At 36.9% G+C, this 23,323-nt stretch overlaps 1 protein-coding gene across 1 annotated transcript; it reads right to left on the bottom strand.

Annotated features, from left to right (window-relative positions):
* Nucleotides 1-6,763: 6,763 nt before the first annotated feature.
* LOC127812727 (calcium permeable stress-gated cation channel 1-like) lies at nucleotides 6,764-7,551 on the bottom strand. Its single transcript, XM_052353251.1, has 2 exons — nucleotides 7,204-7,551; nucleotides 6,764-6,898 (listed from the first exon to the last, which is right to left on the bottom strand). The coding sequence occupies exons 1-2, from the start codon at nucleotides 7,549-7,551 to the stop codon at nucleotides 6,764-6,766; spliced, it is 483 nt and encodes a 160-aa protein (XP_052209211.1).
* Nucleotides 7,552-23,323: the final 15,772 nt, after the last annotated feature.

Here is a 23,323-nt window from a genome sequence, read left to right as displayed (position 1 = left end):
TATATATGGATACATAATTAGTTAGAGCTTTGTTTTATAAAAAGCAAAAGTAATTAGAGGAAGCTTGGTGTCTACCACCACTGTGGTTTTAAATTTTTTTATAGTTTTGAAATTAAATGAATTTTGAGAGAAACAATTTAGTAACTTGGTTTTTATCTTTGAAACTAAATAGGAATATTTATCTCAAGATGTTATAGTATAAATAAATAAGTAATCATAGTTTTACTAATTTAAATATTATTATCGGATGTAGATGAAAATTATATAAAAATAGATATTTTTTCATAGGGGCATAAAAGTAAATATGATATTACAATTATTACAATTTTAATTCCAACAACATTAAAAAAACAGAATAATAAAATTTTTAATTTCGTAAAATACACACCCTCTCAAATTATTAGATATTTTATGTTTTAAACAAGTAAAATCACTCTTAAATATTATAACACTAGATGGCAACTCGTGGGATGCATGGGGAACACTATTATTAGTTTAATTAAAATATATTTTTATATTGTAAGCCAAACATATATTATTAGTAACATAATTTTTAATAGAATCAACATTTTTAAACTCAAATATTCAAGTAAATTTATTTTCAGCAAAAATTTAAAATAGAAGTCATACATTTAATAACATTTGGTACATATGTCGTTATAATTAAACGCCATGCAATTCATGTATGTAATGTAATCGAAGTTGGTATATATATTATTGTAGTTTTTAGGTTCCAATTCAAAACTATACATGATTGAAACGCTAAAGAGAGTTTTTCCCAGAATCAAACATGTAAATTGTACAGGACTAATTGTACAGATAAAATTAAAGGTAGGCTCACGTGACCAACGGACCTACAAATAATTAAATTAAAGGTGTGTTTGATTATATTATGTAGAATTTAATTTTAGGTAATATTGCCTAAAAAACAAAAACCACCTTACCCCCTTGGAAAATAAATTCTATAGAAAGAAATTTTAAATGCTTATACCATACATATTTTTTTATAAAAAAGTTAAAAGTATTTGATTATTTTCTATAAAAAAATGTGTGCAATCAAACACACTAATATATAATTAGACGAAATATTTAAACTCTCCTAGAACCTTTTGTTTATTGTCCATGAACTTCATAATAACAGTCTGCCTTACCTGAAACTTCCTTAGTTGAAGCTTCTCCAGCCCAAGTCCCCCACACCCAAAGTTTCCACAGCCAAAGCTTCTCCAGCCAAATCTCCCTTACCCGAAGCTTCCTTGGCCGATTTTTTTTTTTTAAATTTTGTGTTTGAAACAAAATATATATATATATATGTGATATCATTTTTTGAAATTTTATTTTTTTACATTTTTATTAGAAAATTTCTTGTTATGTTAAATTTTATTTTCAAAATAAAAAAATTATAAATATAATGTTGGGAAATCTTTTTATTGTTATTAAGATACAATAATAAATTTAGTTGATTGAAAAACATTATCGTTAAACCGCCTGAATCTATAAGGAAAAAAATAGTTAGAGGGCATGGGAGGATGCTCGTGCAAATACTCTAATATTTAAGTCAAATACTGAGAATAATAAAAGTCTGATACCAATATTTTCAGTACATAAATATTGAAATAATACAATACTGTGCAAGAAAAAATTAAAAGCACAATAGTATATAAATAGATGATAAAATCGAGGCATATGTAACATACAGTTCCCTTAAAACAGATTCGCTATCTCATCGAAAGTGCTAGGGGCTAATTGACATCTATTTTTCAAAGTACAACAGTTTATAGACTGAGAAGTTAGAACAAACTATATAGTCTAACAACGAACTGGAACACTAATTGAACACTATTAAAATTAAAAGAGTATAAATTTTTTTTAGAAAATAATTATATTAGTGAATTCTTTCTTTTATTCCAATAGAGGAAGCCCTCTATTTACAAAGGAGGAAGAAAAGAAAAAGAAGAAGGAAGAGAAAGAAAAAGATGAAGGGGGAGGTGGCTACTAAGGGAGAAGCCATTAGAGACTTCGCTGGCTCCCTCAATTATATATAAATATATATAATATTTTTATAATATATAATAAAGTAGGCCCTTTCAAATATATTAATAATTGAAATAGTAACTTGTATAATATTATGCATTAGTAATTTTAATCAGTCGTCTCACACAGTGCACGCATAGTGCACCCTCATAATTTTAGTGCATAGTGTGCCTCTTGTATTTTTTTATTTTTTTTACTTTTATAATAATATAAATTATATATTATATTACACATGCCTCAAATAATTTTTCAATCAAATTTTCATTCATCAATTTGGTCCAAGCGGATATACAAATATTCCAAAATTTTCAACAAATATCACACAGCAACATTCCTGAACAATTAAGATAATGAAGTAATTATAGTTAATGATATCCATGAAGACGAATAATTTGAACAAGAATAATTCTTAAGAGTCAGACAGGTTTACAGAATGAGGGCTAAAAGATTAAAATACTCTCGCTCATATTGTATTGTACTTTTTTCAATGCAATGTTGGTGAGGATATTTTAATATTTTAACCCCCATTTTATAAGTTTGTCTGTCAACCAGTCAGACCCTATAGAAGAACTCTTTGAACAAAACAATGGTTGGTTGGAGAACCAATTATTTGGACAGAACAAAACACATATATGTATGTTATTAAAAGCCTTAATCGTGTATAATGAGCTAATTAACTTACCTCCGGAATATCATCGAAAGTTTTTCAAGTAGTCAGTTGAATGAAGCCATCGATGGGGGATAGAATAGGGTGACTGAGTTGATAGATAATTGGCTATATAACGACAATTGTTTTATAACCACACTTGTCCAATAAGCCTAGAAGGCACAATATGTAACTAATTAATAAATGAACTTGGGAAAAAATATACGTACAAATAAATAAGTATATTAGTTTTAGATGTATTAATAAAAATACTTTAAGCATAGTATCATCTCATTGATGTTAAGGATGACATATATACTCTAAATCTTCCAATTCAACAGTCAATCGCTTGATTTTTTCGGCCGTCCTTTGTAATCTCCTCAACATCACTAATCCCAATAAGCTCATTTGTTTATATGTAATCTCCAATTATTACATCTGATATTATTTCAGCAGATGATAGAGATAATGGTTAGTTATTCTAATAAAATGGCGAAAAGCAAAATATATAATTCAATACATGCCATGCTTACTAATTTAAGATACATATCCACTAAATACCCCTAATCTTGAGGGACTAATAAAATATATAATGTTATTGAAAGGTATTATTGGGAATGAGTGTGTGTGTATGGTTTTCCTTACTTGCTAAGTCTTTGGAAGTCTTCCCTAAGTCTTTGCAAGTCATTCCTTCATTGCTAAGTTTGAAAAGTCATTCTAAGTCTTTCCTTCATCTCCAAGGTCTTCTAGTCTTACTTGGTCTCCAAGTTCTTCTTTGCTTGGTCTCCGAGTTCAAGTTTTGCTTGGTTCCCAAGTTCTTTTAGCTTATATATATCTCCTTAAGTTTCTTTGAGTTCGTAGAAAGAAACTTGGTCTTCTTGAGTTTCCATTATTGAGAGCAAGTCCATTTTTTGAGTTTTGTTAGCTTCGGTTGTTCGTGGCTGCCGTTCACCGGAGAGGTCGCTTCATCCTGCTGAGAGAGTCGTCGTAGTCTGCTTGCTGCCAGTGTCGGGCGCTAACTGTCTTCAGGACAACGCAAAGCACGACTCGACCTACTTTTGTTCCTGCCTCTTCCACATTCCAAAAGTTTTGTTCCTGTTTCCTTGCCATTCCAACTGCGAGCATTGCTGTTCAACTGTTTTCTCTGCCTTGTCGTTTTGGTCTGGTAACATCTGTTATTGTTCATTTGTTGTTTCTGGTTATAAGCTATTGTTGTTGATAATATCAACTCTTATAATAGTAGTTAAATATTGTAGTTTACGTTTCTCGTTCTATAGTGGGTTAGAACTGGTTTTCTAGTATCAAGCAAGTTATTTCTATATAACACACGCATTTATACTCTCTGTATCCCTAACAATCTGAAGACAGTTAAGAGAGATTAGAAAAGATGGATGCCCCTACTCCTGCAAATGGTTCTGGTGCCGTTGCTACCGGTGTTGCCTCGGTTTGAAACTCGCCCCTTATTGTTGCCTCGGGTCTTCACCTTCCTGTTGTTGCTATTTTTGCAACAGCTATTATGCAAGGGGTCGGATCAACTGTGACCAACCCAACCCCACATGTTGAGAAGTCACCACCATTTAATGGTGAAGATTTCAAAAGGTGGCAACAGAAGATGTTATTCTATCTGACTATGCTGAATCTAGCCCACATCATCAAAGAGGAGAACATGACCACAGAAACTGTGGCTGTGAGGGAGGCATGGATGCACTCATATTTTCTTTGTAAAAATTATATTCTAAGTGGCTTGGCCGACCCGCTGTATAATGTATTGCATTGCATGTGCTACTTCCAAGCAACTCTGGGAGTCATTGGAAAAGAAATATAAGCTTGAGGACGCTGGCACCAAGAAATTTCTAGTGGGCAAGTTCTTGGATTACAAGATAAGAATTGCAAATCATCATTAGTGATTTGCATAGCGAGGGATTGGTCATCAATGAGCCATTCCAAGTTGCCGCTGTGATTGAGAAGTTGCCGCCTTCATGGAAGGATTTCAAAAACTATCTCAAGCACAAGTGCAAGGAGCTGTCTATAGAAGATCTGGCTCTTCGTCTTCATATTAAAGAAGACAACCGTAAAAGAGAAAAAGTCTCAGATAGATTTGAAGCTAAGGCCCACTTAGCTAAGGCTCCCAAATCTCATCCTAAGAAGCAACAAGGCAAGAGAGTAAGTGGATCGCTGGGTCCGAAGAAGACCACTGCCAACAAATGCATTCAAGGCACCTGTTGGGTATGTGGTAAGACAAGCCATATGGCTGTGGATTGCAGACACAAGAAGGGTCAAAGCTCTGATAACAACCAACGCAAGTCTAAGCCTTCTTATGCCAATATGGTGGAAGATGATGAGCTCGTTGCAGTCATCATTGAAGTTTGCATGGTTGATAACGCCAAAGGCTGGTGGATTGATACAGGTGCTGTAACGACCCGCTCCTACTTTGTAACGCCCTGCTCCCACTTACGGGTGTTACTCGTGAACAATTACCCGAATTGTCCACATGCCTAGCCTTAGGTGAAGGGTAGACCATGTTTCAAGACGAAACGCCTTAGGTGGGAACTAAACTCGTCTTTCCCTTCCCTCAACCCTAAGATTCACTAGCTGAATTGGGCTTCAACCACACCGTACTTGGTTGAAAAGAAAACTCATGAAGATGTCCAACCACCATTTTCTTATTCGTATTTAATTCTTTTTCCATTCAAGAATTTTTATCAGGCTCCGTAAAAATCACTATTTAAATCAATCTATTGCTTGATTACCAATTTTTGGAGGAAAAACTCATGATTTTCAATTTTCCAAAATTTCGGCTTTATTCTCCAAAATGCCCGAAAATTTATTTTGAAAATTCTTCTAGGTTGGCCGCGCATACCGCGAGCGACCACTACTGCCCGCGCGTGCCCGGTCGCCGCACGCGGCCCTGCCTGCATGCGCGGGGCTGCTGCTTGCTGCTTCCAACTTTTTTTTTCTTTTTCTTGTGCATTCCTAACCCCAAACTTCCCAGAAAAAAAATTAAATAAAAATATAACATATTCATTCAATTTTTGCCTCTATTTCTCCATAATTAAGGTTTACACCACCTCTTTGATGATTACACAACATACATCAAAATTTCCTTCAATTTCCTATATGAGCCTTACACAACCTATTGTTTTTCACATAACAACCTCCAAATATAAGTATTACACATGATCAATACAACAAATAGGCTTTCCCAAGCCATAAAGTCACAAATGAAATAAACACATGCACTACAAGAGGGTTGATTTTTTCCGGCGGTTAGAAAATCGCCGGAAAAAATTTTACCGGCGGTAATTTAATCTGCCGGAAATACGTCCGTCGGAAAATATTACCGACGATTTTTAACCGCCGGTAAAAAAAATTTACCGACGGTTTTATTGAACCGCCGGTAAAAATAATAATTGCCGGCGGTTTTAGAAATCCGCCGGCAAAGTTTTAAATTTGCTGGCGGTTTAAAAACCGCCGGTAATAATTTTTACCAGCGGTTTAGAAACCGCTGGTAAATTTTCTTCCTTTGCCGGCGGTAGAAAACCGCCGGTAAAATAGAATTACCGGCAGTAAAATATTATTACCGGTAGTAAAGGTGAACCGCCCCGAAAAATCCAAAACTGCCGGCAATACTAAAAATTTTTTTTACAACCTATACACTATATAACATTAATAAAATGTAATCAAAACCTGTATAACAAAAAACTACCAACAATTTTAAAAGATTCACCCACTACACACAATAAGTATAACAATTGTATATAATAGATCTATTTAAATACCATTACAATTTTAAAAGATCGATCTTATCTCGATCTATTTAAATACCACTACACAATACCATTTTTACACATACAAATCAACCCTAAACTAAAACATGTCCAAGTGACCTCAGATAACTATTTATTACACCACCATGCTGCTCCAACCAAAATTGCATATCATATTTTTTCGATCTGCATTGAAAAAATATGAGTATCCATGAGAACAAAGCAAGGTTCAGTTTTGATTTTTCCAACTGAAAACCAAAACTAAACACAAAATTTGAAAACTTAAACTAAAAATGAATATGTGAAAATTAAAATCTGGTCATACAGCATGTTTTGTACTCAACAATCCCATTAGAAGTAGTTGCGAGATGACCAATGCAGCTATAATACGTCCATGGACATCTGGCCAAAATGCTGCCCCACTTTCATACTCTTGGTTGTAGACGTTTATGATCTGAATTATAATGGAGAAACTCTTTATTAATATAAAGAAACTAAAGGAAAATATATATATATGATTATGTTGAAAAACGAGCACATAATCCAGCTTGTCCATTCAATGCTCTCAATAATGGTATATAGAAAATACTTCTGAAAACAGGACTACTTATGAGGCTACAGTCATGAAAGAAGATAGCAGTAATATAATATAGATTACCAAATGCCAGAAGGAATCATCAAGTGCTAATATATAATATGTGCATATGGCGTTTGTGCATCCTGACTCTAATATCTTATATAACAAATATATGCTTTTACCTGATGACTATACACGAGATATGCGAAGCCAAAGAAAACCAATATGTAAGGAAGTAGAAATGGTGTCACCACAGCGTAAACAAGGCCTAGTAGAAAATAGAGTTGTATTTGAGGTTCACCAGTGTTGAAACCAACACTACCGGGATCCATTGCCTCCTCCCTATCCTTTTCAGTCTTCACCAATAAAATATTTTTCAAGTGGTAGATAATAAGTGGTTTCAACCTTAAGATCTCCCCAGCAACACCAGCCCATCCATCAACCATTATGTAGGTTATGAAGAAAGTTGCTTTCATTGGAATTGATACACCAATGGTTTTAGGGATCCTGCAAAAAGCATCGCTTTTCATTAATCTCCAAAATCTCAAACTAAAAAGCAGTGTACAAATTACTGATCAATACAATCAAGACATCATAGTGGAAACCAAAAGTTTGTTAGGATAGAAAATGGAATTAGTTCGGAAGTGAATCAACAAAAAGGTAAGACAAATAACTCAGTAAAAATCTTTAACTTGAAAATGGACATAATCATATCAATCAAATATTCAAAGAGATCAGAGCACTTTATTGACAAAGAAACTATACAAATTCTTAAACTAACTTGTATTCTGAAAGACAAAATTCATGTTGCAGTCCAACAATGAACAAATAAAAACTAACAAGATCTCATTTCCTAGATTGACTATTTATTTCATTTCATGAACAGGCTTCCCTTAAGCAAGATAAGAAGTATCCTTTTTCTTTAATTTTCAATCTTGTTCGCAAATGGATCACAAGACAATTGCCAATTTCTTATTATCCCAAGCAGTCAAATCATTTTGTTAAAAAAGAAAAGTGCAAAACATAAACAGCATCACATTAATGGGACAAAAAGAGTTTTGAGTATATGAATAAGTCTAAAACTAAAAAGTGTTTTGAGATAAAATGCAGAAAACTAAAAGAGTGTTCAAACATAAAAAGTGGCAGGCTTGGTTTTTGCAAGGAATTGGGCAAGATCAATAGTGCATTTGATTTTGAAGTATATTAACTATTTGGTAGCGAATTACCTCTAAATGATTATCACATTCTGGTATCGATGATCCAGCGCATTCAGCTTCGGGTGATGGTGTGCTTGCATGTGTGGCAGAAGCACTAGCATATGAGGATGGCTATATTTCAAAATAGTTTAGTTAATATATATAGTAAACATGTAATTTTAAATCAAATGCACTAATGAACAACATACCTGTCTCGGTTGTGGTGTATTGTCTGGAGCTGGTGGTATATGTCCCATTGCCTCAAGTATTGCACGAACTTGCATTTGAACTTGACTTTGGATTTGAACTTGAAATTTTTCTTCTAGCTCGGCAGTAATTTGCGCACGCATTTGGTCATATTGCTCTCGAGGCACTTGATACTGTTGTCTTTGTCTAACCTTAGTTGGGCATGTTCCAAGTCCTCCCATCCTTACCCTGCCATGCCCATCTTTGCCTAGTATTTGAGTAAAGACATCCTCTACCAAATCTGGGGTTTGTTCATCTGTGGGTATTTGTGATAACCTTTCATCCATTTGTTCCTCAAGAAACATTTCACAAGTTAGTTACATAAGTCGACAAGTAAAAGAAACAAAATATATCTACAACTTTCAAATTTTAGAAATACATACAATTATATATGAAGATGTAGAGTCTACTATCTCTCCGCTCTTTTTGGTGTGTGTCTTTCTAAAGAGCTTGATTCTATCTGGCTCATCTCCACTTTCAATAGTCATCTAAAAACATATATAAGATATGAAACATATTAAATGTTTAAAGTTTAGGCATTACTAATTAAATTATCAATAAATATATATAACTAATATCCATTCTATTCTTACCTGGTGTCTAAACTGAGGATGTGATCGCCTACCGCTGGTGTGACCCATCTTTTGCTTATCTCGATTGGCACGATTTGTCACACTACGTTCCTACTTGTAATATGATATTAGAACTAGGCATAGAGAATCCATCTGATATATCCACCCATACATAAATCATACATACTTGTGCTTGCTCACATCCCCAATACTTCACAAGAACTTTCCACTGTTCTGGGTCCACCCCAGGCGGTATTTTTGACAGGCGAGCCTCATCTGTCTCATGGCAATCATAATGCCTCTTCAATGTGGCTTTGTATTCTCTCCACTTCTTGGAAGCATGTTGCAAGCAAATTGATCTCCATGTTGTGGGTACATCAGTGTTATCCTGCAATGATATCCTTATTAGAGTATAAAAGTTTAGAGTCAAATAACTAAGAATCAGAGAGATGTTATTTACTCACCAAGACCTCTTGCCAGATGCGCTTCTTATATGGTTCCATCCCTGGTGATCTCCAATCAGTAAATGTAAGGGGAGCAATACTCCTTACCATCACACCTAGTTGGGTTTCCAACTTAGTTGCCATCTCCCCAACTGGTTGTCCTTCAGCATCAAATTCAATATGAATCTTTTCCTTTCCCCACTTTGAAATTTGTCTTGATATTCCTCTTCCTTTCTTGGCAGTAGATGACATGGAGCTTGTACCTGCTAAAACATAATAACACAATAAATTCAGATTGAATTAGGAAAGAATAATAATTTATTATTGTTCATATAAATTTTTGGTATTTACCTTGCTGACTATGTGAGTTTTGGGAGTTGGATTGTGAGTGGATCAAGTCCTCTTCAGGATGATGGAGATGTGGCGGGACTGGGTTTGGGGTTGGATGATGGGATGGAATTGATTGTGAATCATTGTGGTGTGAATCTGTACTACGTGACATGAATCCAATTGGCCAACGAGTCTGCCTCTTAGGTGCCATCAGTGTAATTGCCTATTATTGATTTGAATATAAAAAACAATCTGTTAGCATATCAATTTAGGTTAAACAAAAATAACAAATCAAAACATAAAAAGCTAAAAACATAAACATATATACATACCACATCATTAAATATTATGCAAGGAAGACATATACATGCCACTTCAATATTAGAAATCATTATCATCACTATGTGCAGTATAAGGAATGGAATTGTCGTCGTCATCTGATATATCAACTAGCATACCATCCTCATCAGATTCTTCAGAAGAGTAGTCTTCATCAGACTTATGTCTATAGGCAAACTGAATGAACTCCTAAATTCCTTGTTCGTATCGAGAATCTAGCCTGTTCGATATGTTAATCCAACTCTTATTCAGCTCCATTAGAATAATTTATATATCAAACCTGCTAAGAATGGGATTATAATATATTAAAGTTTTAGATAATATAATCGGTAATAGTCATACAATCACAAGAGAAACAAAATACAACCAAGTATAATTTATTTTGCAAGTGGTGGTGGTGTTGTCACTTTTTAAAATGGTAAATTAGTAAAGAATTCCATGTTTTGACCATTTTATTTTTCGGACAAAAAAATAAAATGGTCAAAATAAGGCTGAAAAATATTACAAAATTTTTATTAAACTGTTTATTAAATTTTTTAAAATGTTTAAAAATTTAAGTAGCTAGCTTGTTTGAAATTTTTTGATTAGATATATCATTGGTCACATAATGCCGAGAAAGTTGATTCAGTTGACGGGTACAAACACAGACTTGGATTGCCTGCTAATGTGCATTGAGTAGTAATGAGAGATATATATGGGGCCAAAAGTTTAGGTGAGGCGCTGATATATATATTTAAGGCTGTGAGTTGTATAGAGTAATTGTAGGCAACTATATATAATAAGTGATTTTTGAATGCCATTATAAACAGTGGCATCAAACTCCAAATTCTAGCTAGTTTATAATTAGTGTTCCTATCATTTTTAAATTAGTTTTATAAAAGAAACTAATTAGAAGCTAATTTTTGAAAGTAGTTATGAAGCACTTTAATTATTACTCTTTCTAAATTATATGTTTTCACACCTTTTCAAAGTAGGTCTTCCACCTTTAAAAAAGAAAAAGAAAACACTCTTATGTGGAGCTAATTCTTAATTAGGTCAATCTATTATGTTTTGGAAGTCACAAGACAAAATTATTAAAACTAATCTAGACAAGAATAACGAGCCATATAGAAGAGAGGCTAGACAATATTTGTGCATCTATCTAATTAGTTTAATAATCTATAACCAATTTTGCTTCTTAAAGTAAAAGGAGGTAATTTGATGGTTTATTCTTTCTTTTTTTTTTTTCTAAGGTTCGATGACTTATTCACTGTACCACACTGTGGTAAAGGTAGATGCAAAGTATCTGGGTTTATTTCAGGTAAGTGAATTTATTTCAATAGGCCTAGCAGTGGTTGGTTTGATGTGGAGCAGGAGAGAGAAATAATTTAAGGATGGGAGTTTTAATACTTATAATTAAAAAAAAAAACCATATGCAAACATGCCATCTGAGGAAATCAGTATAGGGCAGAAAAGCTAAGAAAACAATGCTTGGCATTAATTTATATAAATTATTTAAGTTTAAATGCCCAAGTTTCATTACAATCTAAACAGTCTTTACTCTTTAGGATTTTAAATGCCCAAGTTTCATTCCTATCTAAAGCTTACAAATGAACATGTTCTCTTATAACAATTGAAAAGTGTGTCAGGTCACGGCTCCACTCCACGGATCCATCTATTAGTTTTAAATAAGTTTGGGATTATTATCTATATATATAGATAGATAGATAGATAGATAAAATCATTTGTATATATTTGATAAAATAATTTATAGATATTCAGCACAAGTAAGTCTAAAAAAATCACGCGGTGCAAAGGTAAAGTTATGTATATAAATAACTCTCCCAATCGTTTGCAAAGCAAGGAAGCTCATTTTAATTACAACAGAAAATTCCCTCTTAAGTAGTTTATAATTATAAAATGTCACTGTGGCATCATTTTAGTGTCATTTTTTGTACAAAAATTCCGTAAAAATGTCATTTAGCAATTCTGAACACAAATTCCATATACTTGTATCTAATCAGACATGAATTTGATCTTCCGGGTATTCACAAATTTAAGATGGCACACTATCATCAGTATCAGATAAAATCTGTGGCTGAAACAAATAATTCATCTGATGTACCAAAAAAAAGAAAGAAAAAGTAAGCAAAACCAAAGCAGGCTATAGCATTCACTTGCAGCTAAAACTGAAGCAGGACAACAACAACAAAAGCAACAAAACAAAAGCAAATTTTCTCTTCTCCAGGAAACTCCGTATATCAATGTTGCTTGCCTGCTATATAGTTTTTTATATGAAGGTTTCTCAGAGATAGTTCGGTTCATATCCAGTTTGCTAGAGCAGGTTTTACTTTCCATAGCCAGTGAACACCAAGAGCCCATTTCACTTAACAAAGACTAGCAAAATCAGAAAACTACTGAACATAGTGTTCGATTAATGAATAATCAAAAGCTCGAATAGAGGCATTGCCTGCTAGTATAATCACATGGGTTTCAAATCATAAAAATAAAAAATCCATCAATGCATGAAATCGACGAGATTGGTAAAGTTCAATTAAGTAAAAGAAAAGAGAAAAGAATTACTCACTTGCTCTGACCTTGGATTTATAGATTTTTCGCCTTTGGTAGAACTTGAGAATAGAGATTTGGAAGAGCCTCTCCAAAATGACAGTGGCCACCTCGACCGAAGTAGCTGGTGGAGGCTTTAACAGTGTCGATGGAGAGAATAGGGGCTTTAACAGTGAGCGAGCGAGGACAGGGGCGAGGGCGGGAGCGACTGAGAGTGAGCGAGAGAGGGCGAGGACAAGAGCGATTGAGAGTGAGCGAGCAAGGGCGAGGGCAAGCGAAACTCAGCGGCGAAAGCGAGCGAGAGAGACACAGCGAGGCGCGAGCGACTGAGAGTGAGCGAGCGAAACTCAGCGGCGAGAGCGAGCGAGAGAGGCACAGCGAGGTGCGAGCGACTGAGAGTGAGCGAGCGAAACTCAGCGGCGAGAGCGAGCGAAAGAGACACGGCGAGGCGCGAGCGAGAGAAGCAGGTTAGGGTTTGCAGAGGGGAATTTTGGAAGAGAAAGGTGAGGGGAAGATTTGGGCGTAGGCGGGGGGAATTTTTGGTATATATAGGTCATATCCTCGGCAGTTTGAAAACCGCCGGGGATGTGTCTACATCACCAGCTGTTTATTAAAAACCGCCGGAGATGTTTATGCATAGTCGGCGGTTTGACAAACCGCCTAAAATTGTGTTAAATCCCCGGCGGTTTTAGAAACCGCCGGGGATTGTGGTGTTTTTCCGACGGTTTGAAGAACCGCCGGGAAAAGTTCGCCGGCAATACCCCTATTTCTTGTAGTGATGCTTAGGCTTCTTTAAGCCATAAATTTACAACAAATAATTAAACACCATGAGCTTCCAACCAACATGCTTGCAACTCTTCCTTTTCTCTTTTGACATAAGAGCAACCTACAAGGGGAGGATAAAACCTCATGAGCCACAAAGCTTAATAAGGGTGCAATGAATATAAGTATGAACAAAAACATAATATGTGATGCCAAATGCATGTATGCAACATGGTTAGGGCTTCCACATCCTCACAACCACCTTGGTTTGAGGCTTTACACTACCCTACCCACACAACCTCATGGCCATAGGTCCTTGAGCACAAACAACATGCCAATGCACACACTCAAAGTTTAAATACATACTTACAACTTGCAAAGCCACCATCCCATGGGGCTATCCCTTACCTCATTTTTTCTTTGAAACATCAAGAATCTCCTAGCTTCATTTCCCACTCTTCTCCTTAAGAGCTCCTTAAAACAAAATTTTAAAGAAACTAAGCTACCATTAAAAGAAATGGAAGAAACTTACACAAGCCTAAGAAAGAATACTTACATTCTTCTTTTTCTTCTTTCCTTTCCTTCTTCTCTTCATTATTTCCTTTCTTCTTCACTTCTTTCTCCAAGTGGCCAAAGGAAGATAAGACTTCCTTACTTGCCATTTTATACTAGGCCTCCATATTTCAAGAATAAATCTAGGCCATTCACAAAAAACACAATTCTTGTGTTTAAGGGAGATTTAATCTCAACCATCCATTTCAAATAAACCCATCCCTTCTCTTGGAGAAAACACAAGAAAGCACAATCCATGTGCTCCTTTCTTTTTAAATCCAAGCCTTTGGATTTTCAAGAGTCATCCACCACCATTGGATCAAGTCCCATAAATAGATTTCTTTTCTATTTATTTAATTTGGACTAATTTCAAGTCAAGCCTTGAAATACATAATCACTTTCTTTTCTATTAAAGAAATTCTCTACAATTTCACACCATTAATGGATGACTAATTTATTTTATTTTGTATTTTCTTTTTAGGCAACAACATCATGGCTTACATTTAACACTTGAAAGACCATTAATTCACCAATTTGAATTTCATTTAAATGCTTATTCTTGCTTCACAAGATTATGCCATTTGTCACTAACCACCATCTCCCAATTTCTCATTTCTTTTTTGGATTTTCTTCACCTTTCAAGAGAAGATCTCAACCTTCAATTTAAAGCACAATCCAAGTGCTTTGCTAGGATTTAATCCTAGCCTTCCATCATTTTTAACTAATGGCCTCCACCATTCAAAAATCAATTTTAAAGAGAGATTCCTTAATTGAGTTGGCAATCCATGCCAACTTGAAGGATTTTATCTCATCCATTAGATCACTTCATTTTTCAAGAATAATCCTCCACCCTTGGATCATCTTGAATTTCCATTCCCTTTCACATTTAATTAAATCTCATATTTTTCAAGGCATTAATGGTGACCATTTACCATTTTCTTTTGGATTTTTTTAATCCATATAATCATGCCTCTCATTAAATGCTTGAAAGACCAATTAGCATTTTTTTTGCATTTAATTAAATCACCCCATTTATACTTGAACAAGACTTTGCCAAGTGTCACCTTTAGACATTAACCTTGACTTCCAAGCTTCCATCTCCACCATCCATGTGGCATCACCACATTAATCCATTATTTTAGGAAAAATTAATTACTCTCTCAAATAATTGAATATTTATCATTTTCCCTATTTTTCATAATTAAATTCCTTTATGGAATTAATTTCAAAATTACCAAATACCTTTTTATGAATTATTAATCCCATATATCTCCACATAAATACAAAATTGAGATTTAATTCACTTACACATTTAATTACACATAGGAATTATTTTCAATTTATCAAAATACCTTTTATTGGATTTTACTATCCAAATTACCAAAATGCCCCTCTCATAGGGCACATTCATTCTCAAGGATCCATCACCTTCTCAAGGGTATTTTTGGAAATTCCACACTTCCTTTCTTATTCTCTTAACACCGGTTACACTGGGTGTTACACACTTACAGGCGCCACCGGTAAATAATCGACCGGATTACTCACCTGACGAACCACAACTGAAGGGTTGGACTATGTTTCAACAGCAAACGCCCTAGGTGGGAACTAGGCTTCGTCCTTCCCTTCACTCCACTCAAGAATCGGTCCCAACTCAAACAACAAAAATTCAGCGGATTGAGACTCAAAACTCGAGTGAGCTTCACTTTTCTTCAGCTCGCCCCATAGCAAGCTAGAGGTGACCCAGGCACAAAGCTAGCATAACAAACACTTCGCTGAGTATTGGGGATTTATGAGAACATACCTCGCTGGTCTTTACTCTGCCCGAAACTCGACTTCTCCAACTAAGCCATATATAACGAACAATCTCACAATCATTTATCACACTAAGATGATTACAACAATTAAATATATTTAACGCTCAACAACACATACATTTACTCACAAGGGTATACATACATAACACCACATGGCTACGTACAAGAGATAAATAAATACACAACTTGGGCAACATAGCTAGTTGCCACAATAGCCTCCCGGTGCCTTCCCTGCTTGCATTTGGACTTACAACATCTACACATTAGGTAAAACCTCATGAGTCACAAAGACTCAGTAAGGGTGCAATGCATGTAAATATGAATATAACCATGTTTATGTATGTTAATGCATGCAAATGAGGCTAGGCCCACTCATCCTCACAACCCTCCAAGGTTTGAGGCATTAACCTATCAGCCCTCACAACACTAGTTCTCCTTATGGCCACAGGTCCACTAGATCTCGCATCACGCAAGTGTTAACCACTACATGCAAATGCAACATAAAAATATTATCAGACATATTTACTAACTTGCAAGGCCACCTCCACATGGGGCCATCCCTTACTTGGCTTGAAGCCTCTTTTGCCTCGGCATGGACTCCAGCCGGAACCTCAAACTCTTCTAGGATTACTGCCTCCCTGGTCGAACCTAGATGCAAACACACACACAAACCCAACTCCATTAACATCTGGAAATAAACCAATGCCCTCAACTTCGCCACACACCACAAAAACCATCCATCAACAAATTTCGAATCAACCCCACCGAGGGTTCAATCCAACCAACACTACACAGATCACTATCTCAAATAATGGAAATTAAGTCGAAAAGAAATTTAATTAATTACCTTAACCAATCTGGAGGACAAATTCGAAAAATGCCCAACTTGGCAATGCCTCATGGGAGGCCACCTTGTGCTCAAAACCCCATTTCCGAGCTTCTAGCATACTTCTCGAGCCCCAAAATACTTTCCAGACTTTTCTCCCATTTTTCTAGAATTTTTTGACATTTTTCTTCATTTTCCCCTTATTTTCCAGAATTTATTTTCTATTTTTCTTCTTCTTCTTCTTCTTCTTCTTCTTCTTCTTCTTCTTCTTCTTCTTCTCCATTACTTCTTTTTCGCGGCTTCTTCTTCCCTGCGCTGCCACCTGCTCACGCACCAACCACCGTTGCTTGGCTCCGCTGCCTTCGCCGCGCACCACCGCCTTTGACCTCCAGCCACCGCGAGCAGTGACCCAGCGGCCTCCCGCGACTCCCCGCTCGCACCAGCCACCAGCCATGGCCGATCTCGCAGCTTCAAGCTGCCATTATAGATGCTGCCATCATCGCTGGGTGCTCAACCGGCCATCGAAGCACCTAAGCAGCCAACGCGAACTAGCTCCGCTTCTGACCTCCACGAGCTCCGTCGTGCACGTCTCGTTGCTCCGCCTGCTACTACCTTCTTCTTCCATCATCGGCCATGGCAGTCGCTGCCATGGCCAATCGACCCCTCTCGCTCGATCCCTCATCACTCTCACTCTCTCCCGCAAGCTCTCTCTCTCGGCCTCTCTCGATCTTCGGCCAGGCTCCCTCCCTCTCTCTCATTCTCTGTTTTTGAAAGATATTAGAGGAGGTGCATTGTTGGAAGCTTGCCCAGCAAGCTCGCGCGACTATATATATATATGTAATTATGCATTAATCCCCCAATTCCTCAATAATTTCATTTAAGGGAATATAATTGCATTAAGGAATTTTGATAATTGCTCTTAGACCCTCCCTAGCTTAATTTAACTTTCAATAAATCACATAAATTCTTGATTTTTTCAAAAACTAATAACCGACACTTACTTGGGAATATCATTTTCGTCCCTGCGCCTGCGTGAGACCTCTATTCGACCTGAAAACACTTAAGGGTTGCCTTACTCAAAAACCTGAACCACCTCTAGGTTCCCCTCAGCTTCTAGGAGGTCCCCTCTGATTATTCGGTATTGGCACCCACTCGGACTTATACATAATTTATTCCGAAAATTATTCTCGGTCTGGCTGCTTCCAGCGTCACTATCCTCATCTCGAGACTCTCATCAATCTCTTGCCCTCTTTCCTGGACATCCAAGTCCCGGGGCACTCCCTGCCGCCAATTCGATAATTTTATTAATTAATTACTAGAAATTGACTCCTGGGCTTCCCGAACCCCTCGAGATCCTGACAAAATAATCAAAATTTATTTATTTTCAATACCATGTAATACTGGGTATTACAAGTGTTTCAAGGCACATTTGCAAGGATAGATCTGTGTCCTCAACTTATGCGAAGATGGATGGCACCGAAAAGGTGTACATGGGAAATGCTGCAGCCTCAACTGTGGAAGGCAAGGGCAAGGTGCTGCTAAAGTGGACATCTGGGAAGATCCTGACCCTCACAGATATATGGCATGTGCCCAAGATTTGTAAGAATCTGGTGTCTGGAATCTTACTGAACAAAAATGGGTTTAAACTCATTTTTGAATATGATAAATTTACTTTTACTAAGAGAGGAATATATGTGGGTCGGGGATATTTAGATAATGGCATGTTCAGGTTGAATGTACAGGCCCAAGTGCCTAAGAAGAATAATAAGAATGACTCTTCTACTTATACTGTTGAGTTGTGTGATGTATGACATTCAAGATTAGGACATGTCAATTATCGTTCCCTCCAAAGAATGGTTAATCTAGGGTTATTACCTAGCTTTAACATTGATAAGGGACACAAATGTGAAGTTTGTGTTGAATCAAAGTTTACAAGAAAGCCGTTCCCATTTGTGGAAAGGAATAGTGAATTGCTCGATCTAATTCATAGTGATGTTTGTGACATGAAAAGTACCCCCACTAGAGGTGGAAAGAATTATTTTGTCACATTTATTGATGACTGCAGTAAATATTGCTATGCATATTTACTACGCAGTAAAGATGAGACCTTTGATGTTTTTAAAACATTTAAGGTAGAAGTTGAAAATCAAATGGGAAAGAAAATTAAGGTGCTTAGATCAGATAGGAGTGGTGAATATGAATCGTCAGCTCTATCTGAGTTCTGTGAATCTCATGGTATAATCCATCAGACGATAACACCTTATATACCACAACAAAATGGTGTAGCTGAAAGGAAGAATCAAACTTTGAAGGACATGATAAATTGCATGTTAAATAGTTTGGGTTTACCCCATAATTTGTGGGGGGAAGCTTTGCTTATTGTAGATTTTATATTAAATAGAATTCCACATAAGAAGTCTGGCAAGTCGCCTTATGAAGTGTGAAATGGTAAACAACTTTCTTACAAAATCCTGAAAGTATAGGGGTGTTTAGCCAAGGTGTAAGTTCCTTTACCTAAAAGGACTAAACTTGGTCTAAAAACTATTGACTACGTCTCTGTAGGTTATGCCTCGCATAGTGCTACCTATAGGTTCCTGGTAATGAAGTCAGAAATTCCTAACATTAATGTTAATACGGTTTTGAAATCTATAGAAGTGGAGTTCTTTGAGAACATATTTCCTTTTAAGAAAGATAAACCCAGTGCAAGTGGTTCCAAAAGAACTCATGAGGCAAGTTCTTCAAAAGGCCAAGATGGGCAGGAAACTGACATTAAGCTTCGAAGAAGCAAAAGGGTAAGAAAGGCCTCTTCCTTTGGCCCAGATTTCCTAACCTTTGTGTTAGAAGATGAGCCGCAAACCTATGGTGATGCAATGTTATCTCTTGATACTTCTTATTGGAAATAGGCTATTAATAATGAAATAGATTCCATCTTGCAAAACAATACTTGGGTATTGGTTAATTTGCCACCTGGGTGTAAATCAGTTGGATGTAGATGGATTTTTGAAAGAAATTGAAGGCCAATGGTACTATTGATAAGTATAAAGCTCGGCTAGTAGCTAAAGGCTATCGTCAGAAAGAAGGACAAGACTTCTTTGACAAGTATTCTCCGGTGACGAGAATCACGTCTATCAGGATGTTGATTGCTATTGCAGCATTACACAATTTGGAGATACATCAAATAGATGCAAAAACATCATTCCTGAATGGAGATTTAGAAGAAGAAGTCTACATGGAACAACCTAAAGGGTTTGTTGTAAAGGGACATGAAATGAAGGTTTATAAACTAATAAAGTCTCTTTATGGGTTGAAGGCGCCTAAACAATGGCATGAGAAGTTTGATCACACAATGCTGTCAAATGGATTTAAGATAAATGAGTGTGATAAATGTATTTATGTGAAAATCATAAGCCAAGAATGTGTCATTGTGTGCCTGTATGTGGATGACATACTGGTAATGGGTACGAATTGAAGTGTCATACAATCCACAAAGCAGACGTTGAACTCGCATTTTGACATGAAAGACCTTGGTCTTGCTGATGTCATTCTTGGAATTCGAATAATAAGGAATTCTGAAGGGTATGCTCTTTCTCAGTTGCATTACATAGAGAAAGTGTTGAGAAGATTTGGTCACTTCGAGAGTAAGCCGGTAGTTACTCCATTTGATCCAAATTCAAAGTTGAAGAAAAATCATGATGAAGGTGTATCTTCTCTAGAATATGCTAGAGTTATTGAGAGTCTGATGTACATCATGAATTGTACTAGACCTGGCATTACTTACCCCGTAGGCAGGCTAGCGAGATACACGAGCAATCCTGGGTATGACTATTGGGGTGCATTGGTCAGGGTACTTAGGTACTTGAAGTACACCCTGGACTATGGATTGCACTATACAAAATATCCACATGTACTGGAAGGATTTAGTGATGCTAATTAGATATCAGATAGCTTAGAGACTACATTAACTAGTGGGTATGTGTTCACCCTAGGTGGTGTTACTGTGTCGTGGAAGTCTTCGAAGCAGACGTGTATAGCACGGTCAACCATGGAGTCAGAGTTTATAGCTCTGGACAAAGCAGGCGAAGAAGCTGAGTGGCTTCATCATTTTCTTGTAGACGTTCCATTATGGCCAAAGCTTGTTAACGTCATTTGCATATAATGTGTAATACCCAGTATTAAATATCAGGAGAAGTTTTGGAAGTTATGGGATCAAAATGAAATTTACAATAGTTTCGGGCCTAAGTGCAATATGCTAACATAAACAGAAGGCGAGGGACTGTGTCAAATAGATCAACAAAGGTCAAAATAGTTCAAATAAGCAATACTCAACACAATCAAGGGACTTTCAAAGGATTGAAGTCAAAAGCACGCAATTAGGAGCATCCGGGCAAAAGTGCAATTTTTGTAAACTGCCCGAGGGAGATCAAGATGACAAGTTTTTCAGAAATTCCAAAGGGAAATAGGAAATATAAAACCTGAGGGTCATAGTGAAGGTGCTAGATAGTCTAGGGGTATCAAGAAATAAAAGAAAATTCAATTAAAAGTTGGTTGGGGGCTAAAATGCAATTTTTGAAAGTTGCTTGGTGTGAAACCGACCGGCCGCCTATGGCCGCCGGCGGCCGCTTCTGGGGCATCGGGCAGGTCACCCGAAGGCTCTAGGCTAGCCTCCAGGCGACGACGAGGCCGTTGGGAGCTCCCATTGGCCGGAAAATGGCCTTGATGTGATCGGAATTAATGGCCAAAAGATTTTCGATTTGGCCGAATTTTTCGAGGGATCTAGCGCTTGATTTGGTGTTTTTCGATTGGTTTAGAGGCGAGATTTGGGCTTAAGGGATAAGGACGAGCCGGATATGGTAGGGAATCGGGTCCAAAACGAGTATAAAAGGAGGTTTTCGGCCGAGGGTTCAAAAACAAAAATTGCTCAAATTTCTTGTGTTTTTGCTTGAATCGAGCTTGAAGGATAAGGGGCTTTTGTTCCTTGGGTTGAGAGGATCGTTTCTGGAGCATTTGGGAGCGTTTGGTGTAGATTTGGAGGGGTTTTGGAAGCTTGGCCGGAAAATCGAACCGCCGCCGCCGCGACCTGCAACTGGGTTTTAAACCCACCTCCGACCACTTTTTCCGACGATTAAGGGCACCATTGAGGTCGCATTGAAGAGCTCTACAAGCCCCTATAAGAATTTAGGGCATTGGACATCGCCGGAATCGGAGAAGACGACCGGAGAAGAAGACTGTGCGGCGGCGCGTGGCAACCACTCGCGGGACCTCTGGGTGGCGCGTGAGGGCGCGTGAGGTATGGTTTTTCTTTTATTTTAATTTCAGAATTTAGGTAAAATTATTTTAAGAATTATCATGGAAAAATATTTTGTGAAAATTGATGTTAGGTATTTTTAATGAATTTCCGAAGATAGAAATGTTTGAAAAATAAATAAAAATAGAGAAATTGTGGAAAAATAGAAATATTGATTCTAAAGGTCTTAAATGGTGAAATAGGAATCAATTGGGTCATTGGAAGAAGAATTACACAATTTTTGAGGTGAGGCACGTTTTTCGAGGCAAAATCCGGACTTTTCCGAATTAAGGTGAGTGGTTTGATTTTAGCCTTATCTTGACTCGAAAGTGTCTTAAAGTGCTTTTGGTGAGTTCTTGTGAGTATTTGTACGCTCCTAGACTTAGCTCATTTTACAAGGCATTTACTTACATTCGTTGTGTCAATATTGCATTAACTGTTTATTTTTAAAAGTATTGGTGCATGGCGTGTAAATTTTCATATCATATAGGGTCAAGTCTAATTGCATTGTTGGGTCCATATGGGGCGGTAAGGGGTCTACTTGAGATTGGGACAATGTTAATCCAGGTGAACGGGTGTCACACTGGGGCACTCGAGGGAATAATGTTAAACCAGGTGAACGGGTGTCACGACGGTGCACTCGAGGGATTAACGTTGGACCAGGTGAACGTGTGCCACAGTGGGATATTCGAGGGATTAAGTATGTCAAGGTGATATCTCGAGTTAGATGTGTCTTGCATGTTGTCGTATAGTATGCCATGCTCGTATGTCTTTATGCATTGTATATCTGTTTCATGCCTTCACTTAGATGGTTTATCATCTAACATGGGTTATGCCCCTGGAACATTCAACGTTCCAGTCAAGGACAGCTGCGAGGTCGAGGACACGGCCGGTGAATCTGTGGTGTTTATTTGATAATTGTTGTATTATTTTGGAAACACTAGTATTTATAATGTTGTATGTATGAGCAATCGCTCGACGGTGTTGTAATCGTTAGTATCAATGTTGTATACACATATCGGTATGGGAACATTTTGTGTGTAACACGTGGTGGGCCACGTCATTTTGATTAATCAAGTATTCCGCTGTGTTTATTTTATCTCGTTCAGTTAAGATTTGTTATTTCTAGCTAAATGAGTAAGACTGGAACTCTCGGGGTATATATCTGCATGAGGAGTGGTTCTTTTGATCACCACGGGAGCCGGATGTAGTTTTACGACGGGTGTTTCATCTGCATGTGAAGATTGTGCTCACAGGCGCCGCGGGTATCAAAAAAAAAGAAACCCCGGGAATTTCCTTATAGTAACATGCCTGTATAGGGCGGGGTGTTACAATTGGTATCAGAGCCCTAGGTTAAAGCCCTAGGATGATTAGGCTAGGTTATTGAACTT

This window comes from Diospyros lotus, chromosome 11 (genome assembly GCF_014633365.1).
Source record: "Diospyros lotus cultivar Yz01 chromosome 11, ASM1463336v1, whole genome shotgun sequence".
In the NCBI taxonomy this organism is placed as follows: domain Eukaryota; kingdom Viridiplantae; phylum Streptophyta; class Magnoliopsida; order Ericales; family Ebenaceae; genus Diospyros; species Diospyros lotus.
This window is presented reverse-complemented; position numbering and strand designations above follow the sequence as displayed.